General features: G+C 37.5%; 1 protein-coding gene and 1 long non-coding RNA gene across 3 annotated transcripts in view; one reads left to right on the top strand and one right to left on the bottom strand.

Moving 5' to 3' along the window:
- Positions 1-27,239, top strand: part of GGTA1 (glycoprotein alpha-galactosyltransferase 1 (inactive)) — a 125,207-nt gene that overhangs the window by 64,042 nt on the left and 33,926 nt on the right. Inside the window, exons 2-6 of the mRNA XM_072631799.1 lie at positions 8,055-8,143; positions 13,160-13,195; positions 20,249-20,320; positions 21,334-21,387; positions 22,351-22,488. Coding sequence (XP_072487900.1) covers positions 8,055-8,143; positions 13,160-13,195; positions 20,249-20,320; positions 21,334-21,387; positions 22,351-22,488 — 389 coding nt within the window. The remainder of the gene's footprint in view (positions 1-8,054; positions 8,144-13,159; positions 13,196-20,248; positions 20,321-21,333; positions 21,388-22,350; positions 22,489-27,239) is intronic.
- On the bottom strand, positions 7,946-25,319 carry LOC140519096 (uncharacterized). 2 transcript variants are annotated; one of them, XR_011972098.1, is made up of 5 exons: positions 24,423-24,646; positions 22,497-22,548; positions 16,739-16,953; positions 9,082-9,158; positions 7,946-8,201 (listed from the first exon to the last, which is right to left on the bottom strand). It is a non-coding gene; the product is annotated as an uncharacterized lncRNA (long non-coding RNA). The 2 variants fall into 2 exon arrangements; XR_011972099.1 differs by having other exon boundaries at positions 8,086-8,201; positions 24,635-25,319.

Genomic DNA, 27,239 nt, shown 5'->3' with positions numbered 1-27,239 from the left:
GTGTGCATATATATATATATATGAAATAGTTATTCCTTTCTACCTTCTACACAGACAGTCTATAGTGTGGTGCAAAGAAAACATGATTTAGGATTCTAGAACCTTGGTCTCAATCCTGACCCTTTATTTCCTACCTGCCTGGTCTTAGGCAATCATGTAACCTTCATTGGAATATGTGATTTTTGAGATATAATTCCATTCTTTCCAAATGCCCAATGATAGGACTTTGAGACCTTCTATAAACTAGCTTCAATCGACTTTTAGGTTAATTTTCTGTGAGTCTCGTACATGTAGACTGTTAATTTTCTAACCTTGTCATATTTCCCCTCCCCAACATATCTTATGCTTTCCTTCCCCTGTGTTATTCTTAATTGAATCCTCGTATAGAATGGCTTTCCTTAGTCTACTCCCCCTTCCCAGTATGTTAGTCAAAAAATCCTAGGGCAACAACAACAAATGGTGGGTTTACTGTCTTCTACTCTGGTCAGATCATTTTAAGAAAGAAATCAACAAACACCTAGGTGGTACAGTAGTTAGACCTTTGGGCTTAGAGTCATGAAGATCTGAGTTCAAATCCTGTCTTAGTCACTTAATGGTTATGTGACCCTGGGCAAGTCACTTAACTTCAGTTTCTTTCATTATAAATGGGGATAATAACAGCAGTACCTCACAGGGTTTTTATAAGGATCAAATGTGATAATATTTGTAAAAAAGTGCTTAGCACAATACCTGGCATGTGGTAGGTACTGTATAAATGCTTATTCTTTTGGCTCCCAGATTCCTAAACTGCCATATAATGAGAATACTGGAAACCATAACATAGGACCTTTAAGGGAACTGATGATATTCAGCTTGGAAATTAGACTTAGGGGGTATATGACAGCTATTCAAGTATTTGAAGGGCTATGATGTGGAAGAGGAATCCAACTAGTTGTACTCAGCTCTAGAGGGTAGAAGAAGAACAATGGGAAGGAAATTAAAAGCAAAAACCTTGATTTTCATGTAAAAAAAAGATTTGTAATGATTAAAATTGTGCCAATATAAATAGGTTCCCTGAGATAATAGGATTTCCATCCTTAGAGGTCTTCAAGCAGAGGCTGATTTAAAACTTGTTGTAGAAATTGTGGGTGACTGGCAAAGGTTGGACTAGTTAACTTTAGAAAATTCTTCTAACCCTAAAATTGCATGATTCAAGATCAGCTCAAATGCTGTCTCCATAATGAAGCCTTATTTTGTTCCCTCTACCTTGGTATGATTTCTCCTTTGATGAGAACTGGATTCAGACAGTTAAAATATAAACGTGATGGACTCATGATCAGGGATGAAATGCACTCCATAAGGATAGGTTCACCTAAAATCTTATTCATAGGATCAAGAGTTTTTCAAATAGAAAAGAGAGAGGAAGGATATCTTCCAAGCTAGATACATGTGCCATAGAAGATAGTGGGTATAATGCAGAAAAAAAGAATATGGTACAGAGGGTCAGTAATTAACAAGAAGAGACCCAGCAATTTAGCCCATGACCTTAGATGCCTACACTCAAATGCACAACATATGAGCAATAATCAGGAAGAACGAGAGCTCCTAATGCAAGGAGGCAGATTTCATTAAAGCTTGGTAAGATAGTGTTCATGGCTGGAAAAGAACTCTAAAGGAAAAGCCTCATTCAGAAAAGAACTGAGATCCAACAATATGGTGTTTCCAAGAAACATACTTGAAACAGAGAGATGCTCACAGAGTAAAAATAAAGGACTAGAGCAAAATCTGTTATGTTTCAGCTGAAGTAAAAAAGGCATGGGTAACAATCATAATCTCAGACAAAGCAAAAGTAAAAATAGTTCTAATTAAAAGAGATAAACAGGGAAAATATATTTTGCTAAAAGATACTGTAGAAAATGAATTATCAACACTAAACATATGTATCAAATCATATAGAATAAAAATTTTAAAGGAAAAGTTAAATGAGTTATGGGAGGAAACACAGTAAAATTATATTAATGAGGAACTTCAACTCTCCCCTCAATGATATAAATCAAAAGAAAGAAAGAAGTTAAGGAGATAAATAGAATTTTAGAAAAGTCAGATATGATGGACTTCTGGAGAAAATTGAATGGGAATAGAAGGGAGCATACCTTTTACTCAGCTGTACATGGTACTTCCACAAAAATTGACCATGTAGTCAGGCACAAAATTAAATTCAATAAAGGACCAGGGCAACATGGATTAAAGATTATTTGGAAACTGAATAATATAATGCCAAAGAATGAGTGGGTCAAAAACAAATCATAGAAACAATAATTTCCTTAAAGAGAATGACAACAGTGTAACAACATAACAAAATTATGGGATGCAGTGAACTCAGTATTTGGGGAAGAAAATCTGTATCTAAACACATCAGTGAAATTGAGGAAGAACAGATCAATGAATTGAGCATACAGTTAAAAGGAACTAGAAAAAGAATAAATTAAAAATAACAAATTAAACAGCAGTTTGGAATTCCTGAAAATTAAAGGAGATTAACTTTTGAACTATTAAATAAAAGGAGTTGATTTTATGGGAAAAAAGCCAAAATAGATAAACCATTGGTTAATTTGGTTTTAAAAAAGGAACAGCAAATTACCAGTATCAAAAATGAAAAAGGTAAATTCACCACCAATGAATAGGAAATCAGAGCAATTATTAGGAGTTATTTTGCCCAATTATATGCCAATAAATCAAACATCATAAATGAAATGGATAAATGTTTACAAAAATATAAATTGCTCAGATTAACAGAAAAGAAAATAGAATATTTAAGTAACCCAATCCTGGAAAAAGAAATTGAACAAGCCATCAATGAACTCCCTAAAAAAATATCCCAGAATCAAATGAATTCACATTCACTGAATGTAACCAAACATTTAAAGAACAGTTGTTTCCAATATTACATAAGCTGTTTGGGAAAATAAGCAAAGAAGGATTTCTACCAAATTCCCTTTACATCATAGTTATGGTTCTGATACCTAAACCAGGAAAAACAAAAACAGAGAAAGAAAACTGTAAACCAATTTCCCTAATGAATGTTTATGCAAATTTTTCAAATAAAATATTAGCAAAGCGATTAGAGCGATATGTCACAAAGATTATACACTATGACTGGGTAGGATTTATGCCAGGAATGCAGGGCTGATTCCATTAGGAAAACTATCAGCATAATTGATGATATCAATAACAAAACCAACAGAAATCATATAATTATCTCAATAGATGCAGAAAAAGCTTTTGACAAAATACAACATTCCTAAAAAAAAAAATCATTTGAAAGCATAGGGATAAATGGAATTTTTCTTAAAATGATAGGTAGTGTCTATCTAAAACAATCAACAAGCATTATTTGTAATAAGAATAACTTAGAAGCCTTCCCAGTAAGATTACGGGTGAAGTAAGGATATCCAATATCACCACTTTTATTCAGTGTTATACCAGTGTTATATCAGTAAGAGAAGAAAAAGAAATTGGAGAAATTAAAAAATTAGAATAGGCTATAAGGAAACAAAACTATTACTCTTTGCAGATGATATCATGGGGTACTTACAAGAATCCTAGAGAATCAGCTAAACACATGTTGAAATAATGAACTTCAGCAAAGTTGCAGGAAATAAAATAAACCCAAATAAATCATCAGCATTTCTATAACATTACCCACAAAATCCAGCAAGAAGAGATGGGGATATTTAAAATAATTGTAAATAGTAAAAAATACTTGGGAGTTTGCCTGCACAAACCCACAAACCATTTGAACACAACTACAAAACACTTTCACACGAATAAAGTCAGATCTAAACAATTGTAGAAATAATAATCCCTCATGGTTAGGGTGATCTAATATAATAAAAATGGCAATTCTATCTAAACTAATCTACTTATTTGGTGCCATGCTAATGAAACTACCAAAAAATTATTCTATAGAGCTAGAAAAAATAGTAACAAAATTCATCTGGAAGCACATAAGGTCAAAAATACCAAGGGAATCAATGAAAAATGTGAAGGAAGGTGGTCTAGCAGTACTAGTACTGCTAACTAAGGCAAACAGTAATCATGGCAAAGAAATACAGTAGTGGATCAATGGAATAGATTAGGAACACAATGCACAGTAGGAAATGACCAGAGTAACGTGTTGATAAATGCAAAGATTCAAGTTTTGGAGAGAAGAATTTACTATTTGACAAAAATTTTTGGGAAAACTATAAAGCAGTTTGACAGAAACTAGATATAGATCAAAATTTCACACCATACACCAAGATAACATCAAAATGAATACATGATTTAAAAATAAAGAGTGATATAAGCAGATTAGGGGAGCCTGGAATACTTTACCTGTCAGATCTATAAATAAGAGAAGAATTTATGACCAAAAAAGAGATGGAAAACATACAGCCTACAAAATGGATAATTTTAATAAAAAGTTTTTGCACAAACAAAACCAGTGTAGCCAAGGTGAGAAGGAAAGCAGGAAACAGAAAATTTTTACAGCAAGTTTCTCTGATAAATATAGGCCTCAAATATGTAGAGAACTTATTCATATTTATAAGAATATGATTTATTCCCCAGTTGATAAATGGTCAAAGGATATGAACAGATATTTTTCAGAAGAAATCAATTCTATCTATAGTCATATTTTAAAATGCTCTGAATCATCATTGATTAGAGAAATGCAAATTAAAACAGCTCTGAGATATCACCTCACACTTATCATATTGGCTAATATGGCAAAAAAGGAAATGATAAATGTTGGAAGGGATATGGGATAACTGGGACACTAATGCACTTTTTGTGGAGTTGTAAAGTGATCCAACTATTCTGGAGAGCAATTTGGAACTATGTCCAGGCTATAAAGCTACCCTTACCCTTTGACCCAGCAAGCCACTACTAGGTCTGTATCCTAAAGAGATTAAAGAAAAATCAAAATGTCCTATATGTACAAAAATATTTATAGCAGCTCTTTTTGTGATGGCAATCAAATGGAAATTCATTGGAATTGGAAAGAGATGCCCATCAACTGGAAAATGACTGAATAAGTTGTGGCATGTGATTGGGATGGAATACTATTGTGCTATAAGAAATGAAGAACAGGATGATTTCAGAAAAACCTGAGAAGACTTATATAAACTGACACAAAGTAAAGTGAGCAGATCCAAATCATTGTACACAGTAACAGCAATATTGTGTAATGACCAACTATGCATGACTTAACTATTTTAAGCAATACAGTGATCCAAGCCAATTCTGAAGGACCTATGGTGAAAAATGCCATTTACCTCCAGAGAAAGATTTGATGGAGTCAGGATAGAAATTGAAGCGTATTTTTAATTTTTTCTTTAATTTTTCTGGTTTTTTTCCCCTTTCTTTTTGTTCTGGGTTCTCTTTTGCAATATGACTAATATGCACATATGTTTTTCATGACTGCACATATATAATCTATGTCAAGGTGCTTGTTTTCTCAAGGAAAAAAAGGAGGGTATTTTGGAACTCAAATTTTAATGTTAAAATTATTTGTCATTGAGAAAAAAAAATAAAAATAACTTGATATTATACAGCAGCGGTGTCAAACTAAAATAGAAACTTGGGCCACTAAATTATCAATATGGAACCCTGTAGCATTATATTGACTTATGTAACCACATATTAACATTATCTATGTTTCATTTTATTTTTGTTTATTTTTGTAAAATATTTCCCAATAACATTTTAATCTGGCTTGCAGTATGGGCTGGGCCACATGATAGAAACCTCTTTGTACAGTTTATTGTGAAGAAGCATGTTAGAGAATATTTAGAGGAGGATCAATGGAGGGAGACAAAAAAAAGTTAATATTTAGTATTCTATAGACCATTTGAGGGAAGAAGAAATGAAACAGTTAATATTGAAAATAACAATTAAAATAGCCTTTAAGGTAGTGCTTTAAGGTTTGCAAATTGATCTACATGTTATCTCATCACAACTCTGTGAGGTTGATACCCATTAATATCTCCATTTTACAGATGAGGAAACAGAGTAAGTTTTGTAGTGATTTACCCAGGGTCACACAGCTATGAAGTGATGGAGCCATCTCAGATTTTACAACTTGTAGGAGATGGTAGCAAGGGCAAGTGATGATTGTGGACACACACACACAAAAAATGTCAAATCCTGTAAAAATAGCATTAGGTATACTAAAGCTCAGAATGAACTGAGACTGGGAAAGAATGTGCATGACAACAAACACGCACACACACGCACACACACATACAATGCACAGGCTTCTTTATACCTTGGCTAGGGCAAGAGTTAGTCAAGAAACATTTATCAAGTGCCTTCTATGTGCCAAACACTGTGCTGATGCTTGTGTGTGTGTGTTCATCCTTAGTTGCCTAAGAAGACCATGCCATCAGAGAAATGACTTGCACTTGACTTTGTTTTGAGTGAGGGAGGGCTGTGCAGGTCACCAGCCTCACTTTTCCTCCAGAGCAATCTGAATCCAGTGACCAGATATTCATCAGGGTGACTGGAGATGAGCCAGGATGAGGCAATTGGGGTTAAGTGACTTGCCCAAGGTCACACAGCTAGTGAGTGCCAAATGTCTGAGGTGAGATTTGAGTTCAGATCCTCCTGACTCCTGCACTGGTTCTCTATCCACTGCACCACCTAGCTGCCCTTGTGCTAATGCTAGGGATACAAAGAAAGGCAAAAGATCCTGTTCTCAAGGAACTCGCAGTTTAATTGAGGAGCTCGCATTTTGAATGTAGGATCAAAGATGGAATAGAGTCACTGCTCAGGATGATGGGAGAATAACGATTGTATTTCCAGTGGGGTTTTTCCTCTTGCCAAAGATTCTGATCTTTGGACTGATAAAAATAGTTTAGTGAGAACTGAAGCTCAAAGTGAGAGAACAGATGGTGAGACTGTATGGTTGTCCTCAGTACATTCAAGTTACCAAGCCCAGAGGAACTATTTGGCAGAGTACAATGTTCCTCCTCTCCAGGTTTTAGGAAGGATGTTGAAAATTTGGGAATCATCTAAAGAAAGGGACCAGGATGGAGAAAGGCCTGCAGACCAGGCCAGAGGTTCATCTGTTGAAGAAACTAAAGGAATTTAACCTGATAAAGGGAAGACTGGGGAGAGGAAGGGAAGAGGGGTATGCATGTTAGCTCTCTTTGATACTTAAAGGGTCTGCCTGGAAGAGGTATTTGTATAGCTCTGCTTGGTTCCTGGAGGCAGAAATAGAAACAATGTAAGGGTGTGGGGGGAGGGAGTATCAGGAATTAGGGGAGTGAAATTTTAAGATGAATTTAAGATTGATGGAACTTACTTCTTAAGTCACAGGAAATAGGGATCTATTAAAAAGGTCATCAAGAAGGGGTACGTGGTGCCTCCGTGGTACCTCTCATACCACTCTGGGAAGTCTACATCATAAAAATATTGCTGAAGAGCTACTTATGCAGGTCTAGTTTGGACTAGATAGTCCCTGAGGCCCCTTTCTACTCTGAAATTCACCTGTGAACTTCCTTTAGGACCATTGTTAATTTCCTCATAGGTGGCCCTTTCTCTCTTCTGAATTGTGTTTAACTAATAATAATATCGAGCATTTATATAGTGCTGTTTTTTTTTTTTGCAAACCACTTAACCAGTATTACCTCATTTTAACCTTACAACAACCCTAAGTGGTACATGCTGAAGCAAGCAATGATTAAGGGACCAGCCTGGGGTTACCCAGCTAGTGTGTCCAGAACTGGATTTGAACTCAGGCTTTCCTGATTCCAGGTCCAGTGGGTTATCCATTGTCTCTGTTCAATTCAACAAATCTTTACTCTGTGTCTACTGTTAAAAGGCAATATAGTAGACATTTATGGGATACAAGGAAGGCACAACTTTTGCTGCCCCCCCCACCACCACCATGATGTGCCTGAATTATCAGGAGGTCTTTGAATTGTAGGTTAATGAATTAATGCTTTATTTGTGCAGAGAGATAGACATGCCAGGTTTTAGTCCAGACCATTGAATGATCTGTAATTTCTTGTTTTTTCCTTCCCTCCCAGGAGAGAATAATGATCTGCAAAGGAAAAATCATTCTATTTCTGCTGATTTTATTAACTGCGCTGGTGGTGCTCTGGGGATATAATAACAGGTAACTCTGAATCATCAGTGGATGCAACTGTTGCTTTTGCCCTTCTGTGGTTTCTCTGCTAAAAAGAAAATAAGAATTAGCAGCAAAGTATGATCAGTAAGAAATTCTATTTTCCCCTTCCCCAGCCCCACTTTTGTCTCTGCACTTAAACTGAGTTTGGTGCCTTTTCCATTTCAGACACAGTGTGGAGTAGTGGCTACAGTACAGCCCTGCATATTAGAAGATAAAGTCACATCCAGATACTGACACTTACTAGCTTGGTGACATTGGACAAGTCACTTATCCTCTCTGAGCATCCCTTCTGTCATCTGTGAAATGATGGCAATCTCATATGATCTTTAGATCAGAAGATTTCATACTGGAAAGGGAGCTTAGAGTTACTCTAATCAACCCCCTTATTTGCAAATAAAGAAACTGAAATCCATATAGGTTAGGTTATTTGCCAAGGGTCTCATTTAGTCCAATCCAACAAATATTTATTCAATGCCTACTATATGGAAGGCACTATCTGTACTGGGAATAAAGAAACAAAATAATAAAAAATTAGTTTCTGTCCTTCCCCCCAAACCTAAATTTTATTATTACCACTAGTACTACTACCATTACCACACTGCTATTACTACTCTACTACCATGGCTTTCAAGGCTGCTGTTGCTGCTGCTACTACTACTACTACACCAATTAAGAATAACTCAGATTTCCATAGCTCCTTAAAATTTGTTGAATGTCCTTCAAACAACCCTCTGGAGCATAAGGATTATTATCCCCATTTTAAATATGGGGATACTAAGGAAGCACAGCCCAGATTCAAACCTAGGTTTTCTGACTCCAAATCTCACAAGGGAATAAAGAGGAAAATATTTAATAAAACATATTGCTATAGCTAACATAGCTCTCACTTAATTGATTGCTGTATACCTACTGTTTTGTTTTTGTACCTGAGCAATTCTGGTTGGGTCTAGAAACAATGAGATGTAATTGAAACACCGCCCTTTCTTATATGTAAGGTCAGTAACTGAAAAGAAACAAGAAAATTAATCCACCCTGATGTTTACAAGTGTAAGATGTTTGTAGAGAAGAGAAGCTAGACCTGCTGACTCTCTCTGCAAACTAACTTGAACTCTTAATCTTTTATCACCCATCTGTGTGTCTCTGGCTGAAACCTGGGATTCTTGCTGGGAAGGATCTGTCATTATTGCTATCTGGAAAATAATCATTTTGATGTTCTGTGTTTCCCAATAAAGTTACCTCTTCCTTTTGAAGGTTTGAGCAGAAGAGATTCCAATCATTTACAAGGGACTGCTTGTACATTCTACTAAAAATCATATGTATCTAGGCGAGATTATATTGCAACATATGGAGGTTAGCAAATGTGACTGTGTAACTACTGTTAGCTACCTTTGCAGGATTGCAAAGAAATAAAGGAAGAAGAAATAAGGGAAATGTCAGGGGATAGGAAAGAGCAAATGTTGTCTAGTCCTTCACACAAAAAAAAAAAAAAAGAAAGAAGAAAGTGGATTATACAATTTATAATTGAGTGAATTTTATATCAGACTTGGGAAAAAATTCTAGGACAAATTATACAGATGGTTTGTGAGTGCTTAGAATGGAAAACTGATGGTCATAGCTAGCCAGCATAAACTTACTTAGAATAGCTCATGCTAGAATAACCTCATTTCCTTTTTTTCTTAAAGGATTAATTGATTAGTATATCAAGAGAGTGCTCATAGATAAAATGCGTATGGATTTCAGGCAGGCATTTGACAATATCCCACAATATCCTTGTGGACAGAATGCAGAGGTGTGGGCTAGATCATGGAATAGTTGGACACATTCAAAACTGGGTGAGTAATTGTACTCAAAGAATGATCATGAATGTGTTGGAGTAAGCTTGAAAGGAGATCTCTAAGTACATGCCAGAGCCCCAGGGTCTGAGACATGTAAAACCTTTTAATCTATGACTTGGATGAAATGAGATTGTAGATATAACTATAAAATGCCATTTAAATGTAAGGCATTTTTATTAGTAATAATATACCATTATTATGTTAATATCATAGATATCAAATTTAGTTAACAATGAGAGGGAGATTGGAAATGATAGCTAACTTCCCCCCCCCATCAGCCAAAAACTTCAAAACTGAACCCGTTGATGGATAGTTCTTCCTTCCTCTTTTCCCCTTCTCCTATCATTCAAGCACCATTATTTTCTCCTCTCAAATGAAGAGATAACCCATCTTGGTAGGGCAAAAATCCCTCAGCATACAACTTCAAGCCCCTCACTTCTTGTTTTCTCCAACAAACTTCCCTCCAACGTTTTCTCTGTGGTTTTCCTAAAGTGCTGCTCTGTCCACATCAGCCTTCCTCTCTTTATTTAATAAACTCCATCAGTTTCTCATTAATTACCTCCAGAATCGAACATAAGGTTTAATATGAGACTAGCTGGGAAGCTGTTGTAATATTTTTAGGCAAAAGATGATGGAGGCCTGGCCAAATTGTCGGAGTGAGTGTGTGGGTTTCTGTCCCCAATAGCTTGCTGCTGTTTTTTTGCCCAAGAATTTCTGACACAGCTTCCTTGTCTTATTCCATCTCTGTATTATATCCCCATACTCAGTTAAAAGTTTCAAGAAAGTAATTCAGTCTGTGACTAGATGATTGAATATGATCAATGTAAAGACCTATACTTGGGTTCATATCATTAGCTGAACAAGTTATCAGGAAAGGATGACTAGACAGCAGTTTATGTGAAGAGGATCTAAGAATTTTAGTGGACCTTGAGCTTAATATGAATCTGTTGATGTAATATGGCATCCCAAAAGGCAAATGCAATCTTCAATTCCATTGAGAAATGGAAAGACCAGGAAGAGAGATGTAAGAGCCTCAGTTTGTTTCCCCGAGTCATATCTATAGCAGGGCTTCTTACACTTTTTCCACTCATGACCCCTTTTTCACAGCTAGGCAGCATTGGTTGGCATTGCCTGAGAGCATGCACAGTGCAAATTGCCCATGCTTTGTTCTCAGAACCAAGGTGTTTGGTGATACAACACAGACAAGTGCTGCCAGAAACACCTCAGATTCATTGCACATTTGATTTTGAATTAATTTTTGGTCATTGGATATTCAGAAACCTTTTACTGTTGCCAAATTTTTCACAACCCCATATGGGATAGCAACCCAGAGTTTAAGAAGGGCTGGTCTATCAGATGGTGCTCAGTTCTAAGCACTACATTTTATGAAAGACGTTGACAACCTACACTGCTTCTAGAGGAGAGCATGATGAATTGGCATGCCATGCAAGCATTGGGAAGGAATTGAAAATATGTAGCTTAGAGGAGAGAAAACTTATAAAGGGTAGTTTCTTGTATTTGAAGAGCTATCCTTTGGAAGAGGGATTAGACTGATTCTTCTTGTTCTCAGAGAGCAGAACTAGGATTGGAACAATGATATAAGTTGGAGAGAGAAAGATTTAGCCTTGATATAAAGAAAATCTTTCTTAGTGGAGATCGTTGAATTGAGATAGCATGACGAATTATTGGGGGTATTATGGAGAGGATTCCTTTTCTTAGTATCAGCTGGACAAGGTTATCTCTGATATACCTTTCAAGTCCGAGATTCTGGGATTCTGTACCATACCACTGGGCATTTACATCTACTATTCTTTCCTCTTCCCAGAAATATAGAACTGATAAAATGGGGAAGGAGATTGCCCTACGGACATTGTTTTCTTACTCTCACTACTAATCTAATAAGATATCCAATGATTAATGTAGGGGTTTAAGATAACTAACATTGGTCCCTTTGAACTCAATGATAATAGAGAGTCCCTGAAGAAATCATTTTGTCAGCTCTCTTGTGGGTAGATTGGAAAGAGGAAAGACTTGAGGTAGGGAAGTAAATTTAGGAGGCTAAAATTGCAGTAGTGCAGATGAGAAGTGATGAGGGCTTGAACTAGAATGGTGGAAGTCCGAGTGAAGAGAACAGGATACATGCAAGTATTTAGCAACTGATAGGACATGGACGGTGGGGAGCATAAGGAGTCAAGCATGATTCTAAAGATGCCAACCTGGGTGCCTTTAGCAGTAATATGGAAGTTTACAAAAAGGGGTAGGTTTTTTTGGTGTGGGGGGCAGGCATAATTAATGTAAAGAAATCTTACTGTGAAAATCCATCCATGTCTGCTTATCATGTGGATTTTTACTTAACAATTGTCTTTAATTTGAGTAAAGAACCTTCTGGTAAGCTGAGGAATACCCACTGGAGGCATTAGGTGTTCTGGGAGATATAGAGCTGGGTATGCTAGGAGTGCAGAGGCAAGGAGAAAAGTGATACCTGCACAGCTGCTATTGAAGATATTGAATTGCAGCTAGATTATAAACCCTCCCAAGGTGGCCAGTCCAACTCAGAGAGCTGAGTGGGGGAGTGTGAGGGAAACTATGACAGGTATGGTTTTATGGCAGATAAGCTCCACCATTGGTTGAACACAAAGTCCTTGAGGTTGGGTTACATTCCCTTTTTCAGAGATTTCGTATTTAAAGTCACACACTTGTTTAGTGACCCACCTGAGACTAAAACCTGTGTCCTGAGTGGCAGTCATGTACTTTTCTCATACCCAGAAATCTTTACTAAGGTAACCCATTCTCACCATATTTTCTCTTCAAAATTTTCAAAGCAAGCTACCACATAATGAAGCAGATTGGTACATAGGAGATTAGATATTCTTTAGAATCCTTTCCTTCTGATATTTCCCTTAAATATGTTCTCTGATAAAGTATGACTGGTGCCCAAGGTCAACTAGAAGTTGGTTTGAACAGAAGTCATTTGGCTTCAATTGCAACAGTACAATTGGAGACTCATGATATTGGGCATGTGTCTCCTTGGCTTTATCTCAGAGGATGGTGGGATCTTTGTGTAACAACTAAGTAATAGCATCCAGGCAGTCCAGGCCAGGACCTTAATTGTAATCATTACAAAGGAATGTTTTCCAAGATTAATATACTGTTTTCTGTTTGTTTACAGCACAGAAGGATCTCTCTTGTTTATATACCCTTATCGGTAAGTTCCTTTGTTTGACAATGTCCTGTGTGGAAGCCAACTTTGGTAGAAGGACAGTGGGATGATGGTGATGACTTCATCATGTTGACACCATCACGTTGGGTGAACTTGAGAAAGAGAGGAAAAAAGGATATGGTGGGAAGAGCTGTGGATAGGGAGGTAGAAAAACAAGGTTAGTGTCTTGCCCCGGGTCCTCATTCCCTGTGTCACACAGAGAAATTAATTAAACTCTTTGGGTTTTAGTTTTTTCAATTGTAAAATGAATGGGTTTGCCACATGATCCTATCATTCACAACAGAGGGTCACATGAGTAGAGATAGTCAGAGAGCATCTGAATATGCAACCCTGCCAGGTAGATGGGTAAAGGCATATTAGGAACCAGGGCATCCTGTGTGTGATGAGGAGAGTGGCAGGGATTCAGAGAACAGTGTGCCCCTAGAAGAATGGCTTAGTATTTACTATGAAAGACTCACAGCTTAGTCATTCTCCAGATTTGGCATTCATCCATACATGGGGATTGCCAAAGGAGTGTAAGGTACATCTTTTGGCATCTGCCTCATAAAGACTGTATCAGTATTTCCTGGTCCTGCTGCCTTTTCTTTAAATAACTTTACAGAATGATTGTGAGGCTCAGATGAAATAATCTCTTTAAGATCATCACAAATAGCCAAATGCTAAATAAAAATTTGCTGTCCTTTCTTACTCTCTGATACGTTCTGTGGTCTTCAATTCTCAGCGAAATGATGTTTCTGTCCATTTTTGCTCTTCTCAATCTTCCATCTCTCACTCTTGTTACCCAGTCTTGAAAATTCCATTGGGACACAGAGAAGGTACAGCCTGACTTGGAATCAGAAGGTCTGCATTTAATACCTCAGCCCTCTCATGGGTGATCTTTCTGGAGTAGTTATATTAACTTTCTGAGTTTCAATTTCCTATATAATTAGTTCCAAAATATTTCAAGTGATTTCCTCCCTAGAGTTGAAGAGATTACTTGTTAAAGTACTCTATACTCTATAGATCTGAACCAGTTCCTCACCATCATTTTGGAAATAACTCCTGAATTTTTTTTATTATAACTACTAATAAAATATGTATCTATTGAGAAATTCCAGGCATGTACTATATTAATTTTACTCTTAAGTATGAAGGGATAGACAAAGACAATCCAGACATGGTTCTTTCTCTTGGGCAATTTCTATCTGGTAAATATAACTTGTATAGGTTCCTGTGGTCAGTGTCAAATCTGGGATTTCAAGGAACCTAGAGACAAAACCTCACCTAGTTGATCTGACTATGAAGTTTATTGATAGCTTACAAACCATTGGTAAACATACTAAAGACTGCTTCATTGTTTACTCAAGTTCCCAATCTTTGCCACATTCTGGGAATTTAAGTTGTATAGATAACTTCTTCTAGGAAACCAAATCTACCCCGATCTACCCTGACCTTAGAGGTCCTATGGCTAAAAGCCTAAAAGAATCTTGGTATTATGGTAGGTACTAGGTATAATTTGAAAGTAGGGGCAGCTGGGAGGTGCAGTGGATATGGTGCTGGACCTGGAGTCAGGAAGATCTCAGTTCAAATCTGGCCTCACACATTAGCTGTGTGACCCTGGGCAAGTCACTTTCCCCCTGTTTGCCTCAGTTTCCTCATCTGTAAAATGAGCTGGAAAAGGAAATGTCAAACCACTCCAATATCTTTGCCAAGAAAACCCCAAATGGGGTCACAAAGAGTCAGACACAATTGAAAAATGCCTAAGCAACAACATACCAAAATAAATTAAAGGACTAGAGAACTTTAAAAAATTAATCAAACCATGGTAGGCAGATTTCAACCACCTTTAGATGCACCAGTCATAGGTAAATCAGATAAAGATAAATTGTGTAAATTGGTAACAATTCCTTGTTGGTAACAATTCCTTTGAAATCATGATTGTTCATCATTCACCCCTGTTGTCTTGGGCTATGTGGGTGGTCTTTATAGTGGGAGCACACACTCTAGGAGGTGCTCAAGATGATCTGTGAGTATGCAAGAAAAAAAATAAAGACTTTCCTGCTCCCAGAATGGCTGGTTTCAGTCCAGGTCTGCTCTAACTAACAGTGTTGTGGTGGCAGAAAGGGAACAGGTCATTTGCTTCTTTTTCTTCCCCTTTCCTCATCTTCCAAGTCCTAGGTGGTAGTGTCAATGGCAGAAGAGATAGAAACAATCTTGTGTGAAGAAGGGTGGTAGGTGTGAGTGGTAGAGGCAGGAGTTGTAGTCAAGGATGCTGGTGAGGGTGGGGGCAGTGCCAAAGTCAAGAAGGGCTAGCAGGTAACAATGCAAAGTGCTCTTAGGGGGACCAGGGAAGCAGAAATTCCTGGGTGCTAGGTCCAGCATATAGGTAGAAGCTGACACAATGATCCAGAAACTCAGAAAACAACGAAGTTGTCTCTAACTGGTATTGTTATTAAGATTGGGAAAGAAGCAGAAAATGAAGGTGGAAAATCGCAGAGCAGGGCACAGATGTCAGTGTCTTGCTTAACTCTGCAGGCATCTCCTTCTTAAGGTTTCATTTTGCTGGGGATGAAAGTTGTGGTCAAATGAAGCTTCAGCTCCTAAACAGATCTCAGCCCTCTATGGGATGATGGGTCCCTGGTCCAAACCCTCCAACAATGGTCTGTGTCATGCTGGCTAAATATGGCTTCTGCATTAGTCCAGGCTGTATAGTTCCTGAAAACTCCTATAGGTGAAACCAAAGAAAATGTAAGAGACAGGGAGCTGGGTATGCAGATGAGCTACTCCTTGGGGACTATTCTCCAATGTGAGTTCTGATGCTCCCACTCACCCAGCACCCAGAGGAAAAGGTGGACTCAGGCCATGTCCTTCAGAGGCTCTTTAGAAAATTGCTCCACCATGGCAGCCAGCTGTAGACCATTTGGATGAAGAACTAGCTCTGTGTCTCAATTTAAATCTTCTATAAAAGAGGAAGATAAACATATCTTTAAAGGCTCAGACCTCTCAGGACCCTGAATCCAAGAAAGACAGAAGATGTAGCCCAAGAAGAAAATATTCCTAAAAAAAAAGTCTCTGTGTGACTGAAGGACCTAGAATTGGGATGATTACCAAGTATATCCAGAGTGTGCTTGAGGGAAATTTTGGAGGCCACTTGGACATCATGATTTCCTAAAGGAAACACGTAGGCCTGAAGAATTGTACTTCTTCTGAGTGGGTTAAATGAGGAAGACATAGAATAAGGCAGTATTTCACAAAAAGCACACCTAAATTAGAGTTCCAGCAGAGTAACTAAAGCTTGTCAACTTCTACTTCAGACAAAGTTGACACAATAAATTAAAGAGGTGTATTCTAAGCAAGTATTCCTTCCAGACTAGAATTCTAATAACCTGACTTCCTTCACCTAATGAAAGGTTGGCCCACACATTCTGTACTCCCCAATTATCATTAGTAATATCCAGGTGATACTGAGACCCCATTGTCCAGTTACTGCAAATCAGGCCTAAGAAAAGAATTATGGTCAGAGCAGGCAATGGATATATCTATACTTACTTGAGAAAAAAATTGTATATGCTAGGAAAAAATGAAAAAGTTTGAAAATCCAGCTTTACTTGTATTTAATAACCTGATACCCTTCCTTTTGGTCTGTAGTCAGATGGCACATATCCCATAAGGAATCTTGAGTGAACAGTCAGGATTCCATCAGTTGAACAGATTGTAATCGTAGTACACTCATTCATACATTGTCAGCACATCAGGTTACGTTGCTGCATCCAAAAAAAAAAGTGTTAAACCAAGATTTTAAAAAGCAATGAAGCATATTTAATCAGATTGTTCTTACCAAACATCCTTTTAACCATAATATTTTAAGGAGAATAAATGGTTCCCCCTGACATTAGTAAATGAAATAGCATTTAAAAATATTGTTTATGACATCTTTATCCCATATTTTTAAAAAAATGATACTTTTGTATATATTTAGCAAAATAATGTTAGCACAATATTGCATGTACATAATTTATATGAAAATACATCTGTTTTGAGGAGTTGTGATCCAAAAGGTTTGGTTTTTTTCACTGATAGGAGTTCAAAAAATTTAGAGCATACTGATAACATTCTCTTTCTCCTAGGTGAGGGACATAGTCTAAAACTATGTAGAACAGGAAAAGGGGGTGAGGTTGGGGGCAGGAGAGAAGGCTGTATGTTAATAGAAGCATCAATCATCTTAAAGTAGAAAGATTTAGAGTTACTGTCAGAAGAATTGTGTTGATCTTGACTTCTCTACTTATGATCTCTGTGAACTTGGAGAAGTTCCCTAGAGCCTCAGTTTCTTCACGTGTAAAAAGTAGAGTTTCAGTTAGACAGTCTCTAAGGATCACTTCGAGTTCTAAAGTCCTATGAGCCCATTTAAAATGGAAACCAAAAAAATAAAAAATAAAAAAAAAATAAAATAAAATGGGAACCCCAGAAACCTTTCATCTCTCTTCCCCATATTAAATATGTGTTCTCCCAGCCTGTAGTATAGGAATAGCAAAAATAAAATTTCATTGTTATAGTGCAGCTGTTCTGCTTTTTTTCTTTAGAAAAAAATGTCAAACTTTTAAAAAGTGTTTTTTATGCTGTTTCTTTATCATAATCATTTCTGGCTACAATTGCTTCCGTCCCTCTGATGAAAACTTGCTTGTTACAAAGGAAAACAGTTAAAGCAAAACAGACAGTGACCCCTGTCTGATGGTGCAGACAACCTGCTCTAGTGTAGCTTTCCTACTCTACATCTGATGCTAGAAGGCAGGTTCCTGCTGTTGATATCTTATTGGGCACATGTATAAAAAGAGACTGCTGCAAGACTGGTAGGTCTAGGATTCCAGCAGAGTGAACGTAGTCATTATAACCCCCTTGCTGTTCCGTTATTTCATTCGTGTCAGCTCTTTTGTGACCCCATTTGGGGTTTTCTTGGCAAAGATACTAGAGTAGTTTACCATTTCCTTCTCCAGATCATTTTACAGATGAGGAAACTGAGGCAAACAGTGTGAAGTGACTTGCCCAGGTCATACAGCTAGTAAGTTTCTGAGGCCAGATTTGAACTCAGGTCTTCCTTACTCCAGACTCAACCCTTTATCCACTACTTTCTTCTTTTCAAAACATCTCCCCAGTTCAGTACGCCAGCAGGATGAGCATAAGGATGCCCCATTTATTCTCTGCCTCAAATACATGCTGAGAGGAAAACACTTTGTAAACCTGGAAAGACCATAGAAAAATGGGCTATCACATTATCATTTTTTGTGAGGCAGGTAGGGTAAGCATTTATTTCTGTTTTATGGATAAGGAAATTGAGAAAAAGATCTGATCTGATTCTTTGCCCTTATGATTTGGTCCAGAACTGGGTCTAAAACTCAGGTTTCTTTTCTCCTTAATGCAAAGCTAGTGTCTTTCAAAGTCACTCGTATCCGGTGCAAGTTAGTGAGGGAGACATGGGTCCAGAATGATGGCACTGGCTTCATTTTGGGGAGAACTTTATGTCCTCTTTCCTTGCAGCTGCTCCCTAAGAGGGCCAGGCCTCTGGGTCGGTAAGAGGTGCAGTGCTAGAACATTCTCAGTGTGGTTTCCTCACTGTAGCTGAGAGTCCAGTCAGTTACCCTACATCCTTATTTAGCAAGCTGATGTGCAAACCATGTTTTTTGTTCCTTGCTCCCTGCTTCAGAAGATCTCATTCTCTTGGTATGTAGACCAAACAGTGTACATTAAGCAGAAGCAGACCCACCATAACTGACAAGTATGAGGAACCCTTTTTTAACCTACTAACTCAGCTCAGTTCAGTTCTGGTTAAGTTGATGGCATTGTGAGAAAGAGGTCCTAGGTTCAAATCCTAATTGGGCTATTGTGACCTTGGGCAAGTCAATACTTGTAAGTTTCTTTTACTAAAGCCTCATTTTTTGCACTTCAGTCATTTCCTGATAACATCCCCACCACTGAACGCCTCTTATAACAAATTAAGAGTTAACCAATGTTATTTGGTTGGCCTTAGTTTGTCTTGACAATGTATGTTATATTCTGCACCTGTTACCAAGAGGATGAAAACATGTTTCACTATCTATTCTCTGAAATCAAAGTTGAGCCTTTGAGCAAATCATTTTACCTCCATCAGTCTCAGTTTATTTATTTTTAAATGAAGATAAATAACTAGACTAGAAATAAGTGACATAGATTTTCTGCTTGATGTACTCTATCTTATTTGATACATATAAAAGTCTTGAAGTAGGTAGTCTTTAAGTGTTACTATTCACATTTTACTCATGAGAAAATTGAAGGCTCAGAAAGGTTGAGATTTATTCATGGTAACATAGCTGTTTAATTCCAAGGGAGAATTTAATATAAAAGGCTCCTCATACTTGTAAATCTAAAGAGTTCATGTATTAAAATCTGTCTTTCTCAAACCATTTTACTTATTTGTACAAAAATCTGAACCTTTCTCTCTTGTGACTAAGGTACTTAGGATCATGACATTTAGAAAGGACAAGGAATGTAAAAATCCTTCCAAATCTAGCATCATTTTTACAGTTGAGGAAACCGAGGCCTAGAAAAATGAAGGAGCTTGCCTAAGGTCATACAGCTTAGTAAGTAACAGAATTAGAATTCAAATACACCGTTCTTTTGCAGTGTTCAAATCCAGTCCTTACTTTATTGGCCCTTTGTGGCATGCATTTATTTGAAGAATCTCTGATTTGGCCAATTTTTGTTTTTCCATTTATTGGAAACTGTCCTTTGGTCAGCATTGCTTTCCTTCCCACATGGCCTTTCCCTGCCCTCACTACAACTTGCTAGTCCTTTCCCCCTCCTGTTCTACTTTTCATATAATTTGTTTTCTCTATTTACTTATTTATAATCTGATGATTTTCCTTCAGCAGAATGAAAGATTTTTCTAGGCAAGGAAGGTTTTGTTTTTAATCTTTGTGTCCCCAATACCTAACACTTAGCACCATACCTGATTCATAATAGGTGCTTAGTTAATGCTTGTTGGTGCTGAATGACTTTCCAAGTTAATAATCTTTTCTTTTCCTACAGATCCGAAGAGAACTTTGATAACAATGCCAATGTTCAGAAGAGATGGTGGCTGTCCAACTGGTTTAATAATAGGTGAGGATATTTGTGATTGGTGAGGTGCTTTGTTCCATGAGCTCATGATTCCCAGATCCCACACACTTAAATGGTCATCAGTTGACTTTTTCCTTGCCTGTCAAAACATGCCTGGGAATCTTGTCTTGGTGACAGGAAATTATGACACTTGAACTTTCATCAGTTCACTTCTATTTCAGAATGTGTCATCAATTCCTTGTAGGAATGGCCAGCATTGTGGCTTCAACTCACTCCAGTGTGGGGAAGTTAGAAGAAAATAGATTTCCTCTCATTTAGAGAAGGAACCTGCTGTTACTCAGAGCTGGTCAATAACCCAGTGAGCAGCCCCTGAAGGGAATGAGCTCTCTGTCACTGGATATTCTTAGAGAGAAAATAGATGGCTATCTGTCATGCATGTTCTGTATGAGATTCCTTCATTGAATGAAAGTCTGGATTGGGCAGTCTGAGGTTAATTTCCAACTCTGATTCTGCAGGTTTAGCTTTAACAAGAATTATGCAGTTCAGAGAGCTCACTGGAGTGCCCAGATGACAGCACCAGTCAATAAGTGTTTTAACCATACTGATTGCCTCATTTAATGGGTTTTCTGAAACAGCGGCAATCTGGTAATAGTGTGGCTTTCAAAGTCAGGATCACCTGGGTTCTGGAGATTGCCTCGGATTGGATGACTGGTGAAGCACTTTATGCTCTCAGTGATACAGTCAACTCTAAGACATTAAGTTGCAAAATGGTTTCTGACTTGCCTTGTCATAGGGACTTGCCTTACTTACAGTGAGGAAAACAATGCAAACTTTTGGCCAAAAGAAGAGAGGAAGGAAAGATGGGATGGAAGGACACAGTAGGTGTATCTCAAACCTTTTATTCCAAAATAAGTCTCTCAGGGGCAGAACACCTACATAAAGCTGATTTTCTTTACCTCTGTCTAACAAGTCTTTGATCTAACATGTACTTCATCATTTTGAATTATATCCAGTGTCTCCAGACTCATTGTCTTTTTCTCTCTGTTTGCACCCAGGAGCCGGAATTATCATATTGAAGAACCTCAGCTCTCAGATTGGTTTAATCCCAAGTAAGAGACAAACTTCTGCTTCCTAGAAAGTTAATACTTGACATGGCTTAGTGTGAGGTCAAAGGTGTCCTGTGGCCAGCTGTCAGTAGCCTGGGGAAAATTCCAGATGGAGAAGAAAGGAAACTGTTTTGAAGCATTAACACTGGGTTAGAAACCCAAACCCTGGAGATTTTGAGCTCAGTGCTTGAAAGACAAGTGACAATTCCTAAGTTGAATGGGCAGTCCTGGAATGTCAGAACTGCGTGGGACTTGAGTGTTTAACTAGTCTAACCCACTTATGATATAGGTATTCAAAGCAGGGCATGGACTTATTCCAGGTCTTATAACAGCCCTTCATAGAACCCTTCAAGTGGAGTCTGAATGACCACTTATCAAGAGATACTCTAGAAATGATCCTTGCCCATGTTCAATTAGGACTCTGTTTTCTGAGTTCTTGCCCAACTCTTAGATTTAGCATCTCTGTGTATCAATAACAGTATTAAAACCCAGGACTAGACTTCTAGGTCTCCTGAATTCTACTCCAGGGCTCTTACTATGCTCTTAGCTTCAGTGACTTTCATATTCCCTTCTAAGACTCTATAATTCTATAACTTGGTGAAGATTAGGCACAGGGTATCATGGAGTGGTAGAAAGAATAGTGGATTTAGATTCAGAAAACCTGGGTTCAATTCCTACCGATTCTACTTACTCCTTGTTGACCTTGGACAGGTCACTTTCTGGGCCTCATTTTCCTCTTCTTTAAAATGAATGGGTGTGAACTAGACATTCTCTATGATCCATTCCAGCTCAGAATCAATGATCCTATGATCCCAGAAGTTGGTTTGGGACCCACATCTTCTGACCCCAAGTCCAATACTCTTTCTACTCTTTGGGTCCACATAAGCACAGTGACTAGCCTTGTTAACATTGGCTACTGTTTTAATAAAAGAAAGTTTGATCTATTTACTTCTCCTCTCCAAACAGAAAACGACCTGATGTTCTGACACTGACAAATTGGCTTGCTCCAGTTATATGGGAGGGGACTTACCATAGAAAGATCCTGGAAGACTATTATAGCAAGCAAAAGATCACAGTGGGCTTAACAGTATTTGCTATTGGAAGGTAGGTACCTTTGGTGACCCTTCTTCATGTCCACATTTTCATATGAAAAATTGTGATGGTCTGTCAAAAGAGAAGTGATGAATTCAGGGTGCAAAATGAGATATACATTTTTTTTTGTACATGGCAAACATGGGCTTTATATTTCTTGCAGGTTTTCATTTTTGTTTTAGTTTTCATTTCTAATTTCCAGTCATGACAACTTGTCCATGAGGAAAGTGAGTAACAAAACAGAAAGATCATTAGACAGGGTTTAGAGATTTGAGTCAGCTCTACCACTAATTCTATATAACCTTGGTGGATCACTTCCCCATCTTTGAGGGGGCTGAACTATATGCTTTTAAAAGTCTCTTCCAGGTCTAATGTCCTATTATTCCAAAGACCTCACTTGTAGGCTACTTGGGAAAATGTCATCCAAAGAAAACTGCAGCTCATAGCCCATCAACACATTCTTTTCCTCTGTTTCTCCCCCCAGAAATCTCCGCAAGAGCCTTCCGCTAGCTCCTTTGACCTTCCATGGGTGCCAAAGCAGCACTCACCTTCTGTGTCATCCCTCGTCTTTATAACATTTGACCCTCCTCCTTTTCTGGTTCTACATCTCATTAATAGTATCTATTGCTGTACTTTGTGAATAGAATCTGTCATTGTTAATATGTTGCAACCTATTCCTATTCACCATGCAGCTCTCCGTTCTTTTTGTGATTGCTTGGAGATTGTGACACTTACATGATTTTCAGTCATGCAGCATCACCGGAAGAACACTGGTGTTAAAAAGATGGATTTTGGCAGCAGGGTAGGATAAAAAAATCATGCAGTTTCTCACAGGCAATTTTGCCTTCCCTTCTCCTCCTGTTCAATCCTGGGCCCAATGTACAGTTCATCTCTTGTGTCTATCTAAGATATAGCTACTGATGGACCAACTCCATAGGCAAGCAATCAGATTGTCAAATGCTGGTATTTGTTATCCACTTAGCTTTCCCTGTATAGAATATTAGGGCAAACTCTTAAGTGATTATGGTTCTTGTTTAGGAGTCTGCATTATCCTGGAGCTTGATGCAATTGTTATCCACAAATAGAAGCATCTGGAGAACCTCACCATCTAAAGAGAGGCTACTTTCCATTTTGATGATGTGTTAGACATCATCCATGACAGAGACTAACAGCTTCTATTTCCCTATTTTATGTCTTGCATGATAACAGATATTACAGGGGCATCAATGTCATATTAAGGTCATTTTCATGACAGTGGTTAACAGTTTTGAGCATATATTTCCCTGCTTTATCCCTTGTATGATATTAAAAAAATCACAAGAGTGTCAAATATACTTCTGCTATTGCATATATTAAGGATATTATTCAATCTGAACATAAGAATAGTGGTATTTTGTTAGAGGAGAACACTTGAGGCTGCATTTTAACTTACAGGATCAGGGCAGCCTAGTAGAGAGCAGTAGAAATACTAGATTTGGAGTCAGAGGACCTGAATTTGAATTCCAGTTCTGCTTGTTTCCTAGCAATGTGTCCTTGTGCATTTCACTGAAGATCTTGGCTTTCATTTTCTTTACTGTAAATTAAGTGGACTGGATTATATCTAAGATTCCTTCCACCTCTGTCCTTTATTGCCACCTGTTATCAAATACTTTCTTATAGTTAACAGACATAATTATAACTTTCAATGGTGCCAATTCAAATACATGTGATCACTTTATGGGATTCATTATTTGCACCAATCAAGACCTGGCTGTCTAGTATAATTTGTGAAAATCTGCCTTTTCCCTTTTCATATTCTAATCAAGGATATCCTCAATATATGTGTAAATTAATCTCCCAAAGATCCTGTAGAAATAAGAAAGTAGGCATGTGGGTTAATCATTATTGATATTCTCATGACTGCCTTTTTTGTAGTAATAATATCTGTGATTTTGAAAATAACTTACTGTCTTCTTGTCTTTCTTAAAATCATTTAAGTGACCTCAAAATCATGTTGCCACCAACTATTTATAGTCAGTCTGGTCTTGATTTTCTTCCAATTTTTGCTTTCTTTGGTACCATTTTTACTTTCTCGTTTGGCACATTAGGGACTGTGAAGTTAATAAGAGTCCAAATTATGTGGTTCTGACTCAGCCAGTCACTGGGACTGCATACTCACATTCTTGCATGGTAGAACCTGCCAGAGCCTGTGTTCTTTTGGCATAGCCTTTGGAAACTCTGCATCATTTCCACATCACAATGAGGCAGTAGAATAGAATGTTTTGTATACATCTGAGAACAGAATCCAAAGATCCTGGGGAGAATCAATTAGTAAACATTTACTAAGTATTTGCTCAGTGCCAGACACCATGCTAAGCACTAAGGATTCAAAGAATAAAGTAAAAATGGTCCATTCCCTCAAGGAGCTTACAATCGGATCAGGGCAACAACATGTACATAGATAGGTTCATGCAAGATACATACAAGGGAAATGAAAAGTAACCTTAGTCAGAAGCACCAGCATCTGGGATGGTTGGGGGAAAAGCAGTGTGACCAGGAAAGGCCTCCCACCGAAGGTGATGTTAGAATCAATCTTGGACTAAATCAGAATCTCTAAGAGGTGGAAGTGAGAAGGGAAGAACTTTCTAAGCATAGCCAGTACAAAGGCCTAGGGATTAAAGATGAATGAAATATGGTATGAGAGGAACAGTAAATGGGCCAAAATGGATAGACCATCGAGTGTGTAAAATAGAGCAACACTAAAAGACTAGGAAGGGTCCAGGTTGTGAAGAGCTTTAAATGCCCAAAAAGCAATTTTTTAAAAATAATATTTTTCCCCCAATTATATGTAAATTTTAACTTTTATTGGGCATTTTTTTTTTAAGTTTTGGACTCCAAATTCTATCCTTTCCTTTTTATTCTCCTCCCTACAATGGTAAGCAATCTGATATAGTTTATACAAGTGTAATCATATAAAACATTTCCATATTTGTGTAAGAAAGCTCAAGAAAGAAAGAGAAAGATGACATCAGTTCTTTCTCCATAAGCAGATAGAATTTTTCATCCTGAGTCTTTTGGGATTGTCTTGGATCACTGAGGATAGCTAAGTCGTTCACAGTTATCCATCATACAATATTTCTGTTACTGTATACAGTGTTCCCCTGCTCACTTCACTTTGTATCAATTCATGTAAGTCTTTCCAGGTTTTTTTGAAATCATTCTACTAGTCATTTCTTAGAGCATAATAATATTATATTACATTTGTATACTACAACTTGTGCAGCCATTCCCCAGTTGATCCACATCCCCTCAATTTCCAATTCTTAGACATCACCAAAAGAGCTGCTATAAATATTTGTGTGAAAGTAGGTTCTTTTATTTATACAAACCTAGTAGCAATATTGCTGAATCAAGGAGTATGCACAGTTTTCTAGTGCTTCTTGCATAGCTAAAGAAGTAATTTTTAAAAATGGAATTTTTTTGTATTTTTAGATCCAAATTATCTCCCTTCCACTCCCTCTCTATTTTCTGTCTTGAAAAACCAAAAACTACAAAACTTATTACAAACATGTAGAGTCAAGCAAAACAAATGACCAAATTAACCATTAAAAAAAACCCCATAAGCTTCAATATGTACTGTGAATCCATCCCCTCTCTCTCAAGGGGTGGACAGCACATTTCATGAATCTTCTAGAACTGTGTCAGTCATCATATTAAGTCTTTCAAAGCTGTTTGTCTTTAATATTGTTGTTATTTTATAAGTTGTTCTTCTACTTCTACTTAGTCCTGGTTCTAGTCACTTCATATTGCATTAGTTCATGCCAGTCTTCCTAAGTTTTTCTGAAACCATCCCTTTCATCATTTCTTATAGCACAAATAGATTTAGATCTAGGAAAAGAGACTAAGAAGGAAAAGTCAGACAGAACAATCAAGAAAGATTATGCAGAAAGAGGTAGTCTATTATGTCAGTGCTGCCAAGAGGTCAAGAAGGATGAGATTTAAGAAAAGGCCATTAGATTTAGCAATAAATAGATCACTGATAACTGTGGAGAATGAATATACCATCATATTCGTATACCATAATTTGTTCAGCCATTCCCCAATTGATGGGTGCTCCCCTCAGTTTTCAGTTCTTTGCTAACACAAAAACTTAAATCTAATTCCCTTGCCTGTCATGATATCACCTCCCTTATGTCATGGTCCTCTTCAGGAATGAAGGACAAGCAACAGTACAAAAATGGCTACTGTAAATAGGTTGTATTTATTGAGTCCTTTCCATTTTTGTTTTATCTCTTTAGACAAATAACGTTTATATTGATCCAAGAGGTAATGGGGAGAGCCATTAGAGTTTATTCAGTAGGAGAATGCTATGATCAGGTTTGTGCTTTAGGAAAACACTTTGGCAGCAATGTGAAGAATGGATGGGAATGAGATCTGAAGCTCTGAGACCAGTTAAGAGACTATTATGATAATTGTCCAGATGACAGGTGATGAAGGCCCAAATGAGGGTAGTGGATATATAAATTTAGAGGAAGATATATGAGAGATGTTGTAAAGAAAGAAATGACAAGATTAGCAGCTGATTGAGTATGTGGTATGGGAAGATTTGAGGATGACACTGAGTTTGCCAGCCTAGGTGAGTGGGAGGATGATAGTTCCCTTAACCATTAAAATTGTAAGAAAGTTTGGAAGAGGGGAAGGTTTGAGAAGAAAGATAATGAACTCTGGTTTGGACTTATGGGGAAATCTAGTTGACAACATCTAATAGACAGCTGGTGATACAG

This window comes from Notamacropus eugenii, chromosome 1 (genome assembly GCF_028372415.1).
Source record: "Notamacropus eugenii isolate mMacEug1 chromosome 1, mMacEug1.pri_v2, whole genome shotgun sequence".
Classification (NCBI taxonomy): Eukaryota; Metazoa; Chordata; class Mammalia; order Diprotodontia; family Macropodidae; genus Notamacropus; species Notamacropus eugenii.
This window is presented reverse-complemented; position numbering and strand designations above follow the sequence as displayed.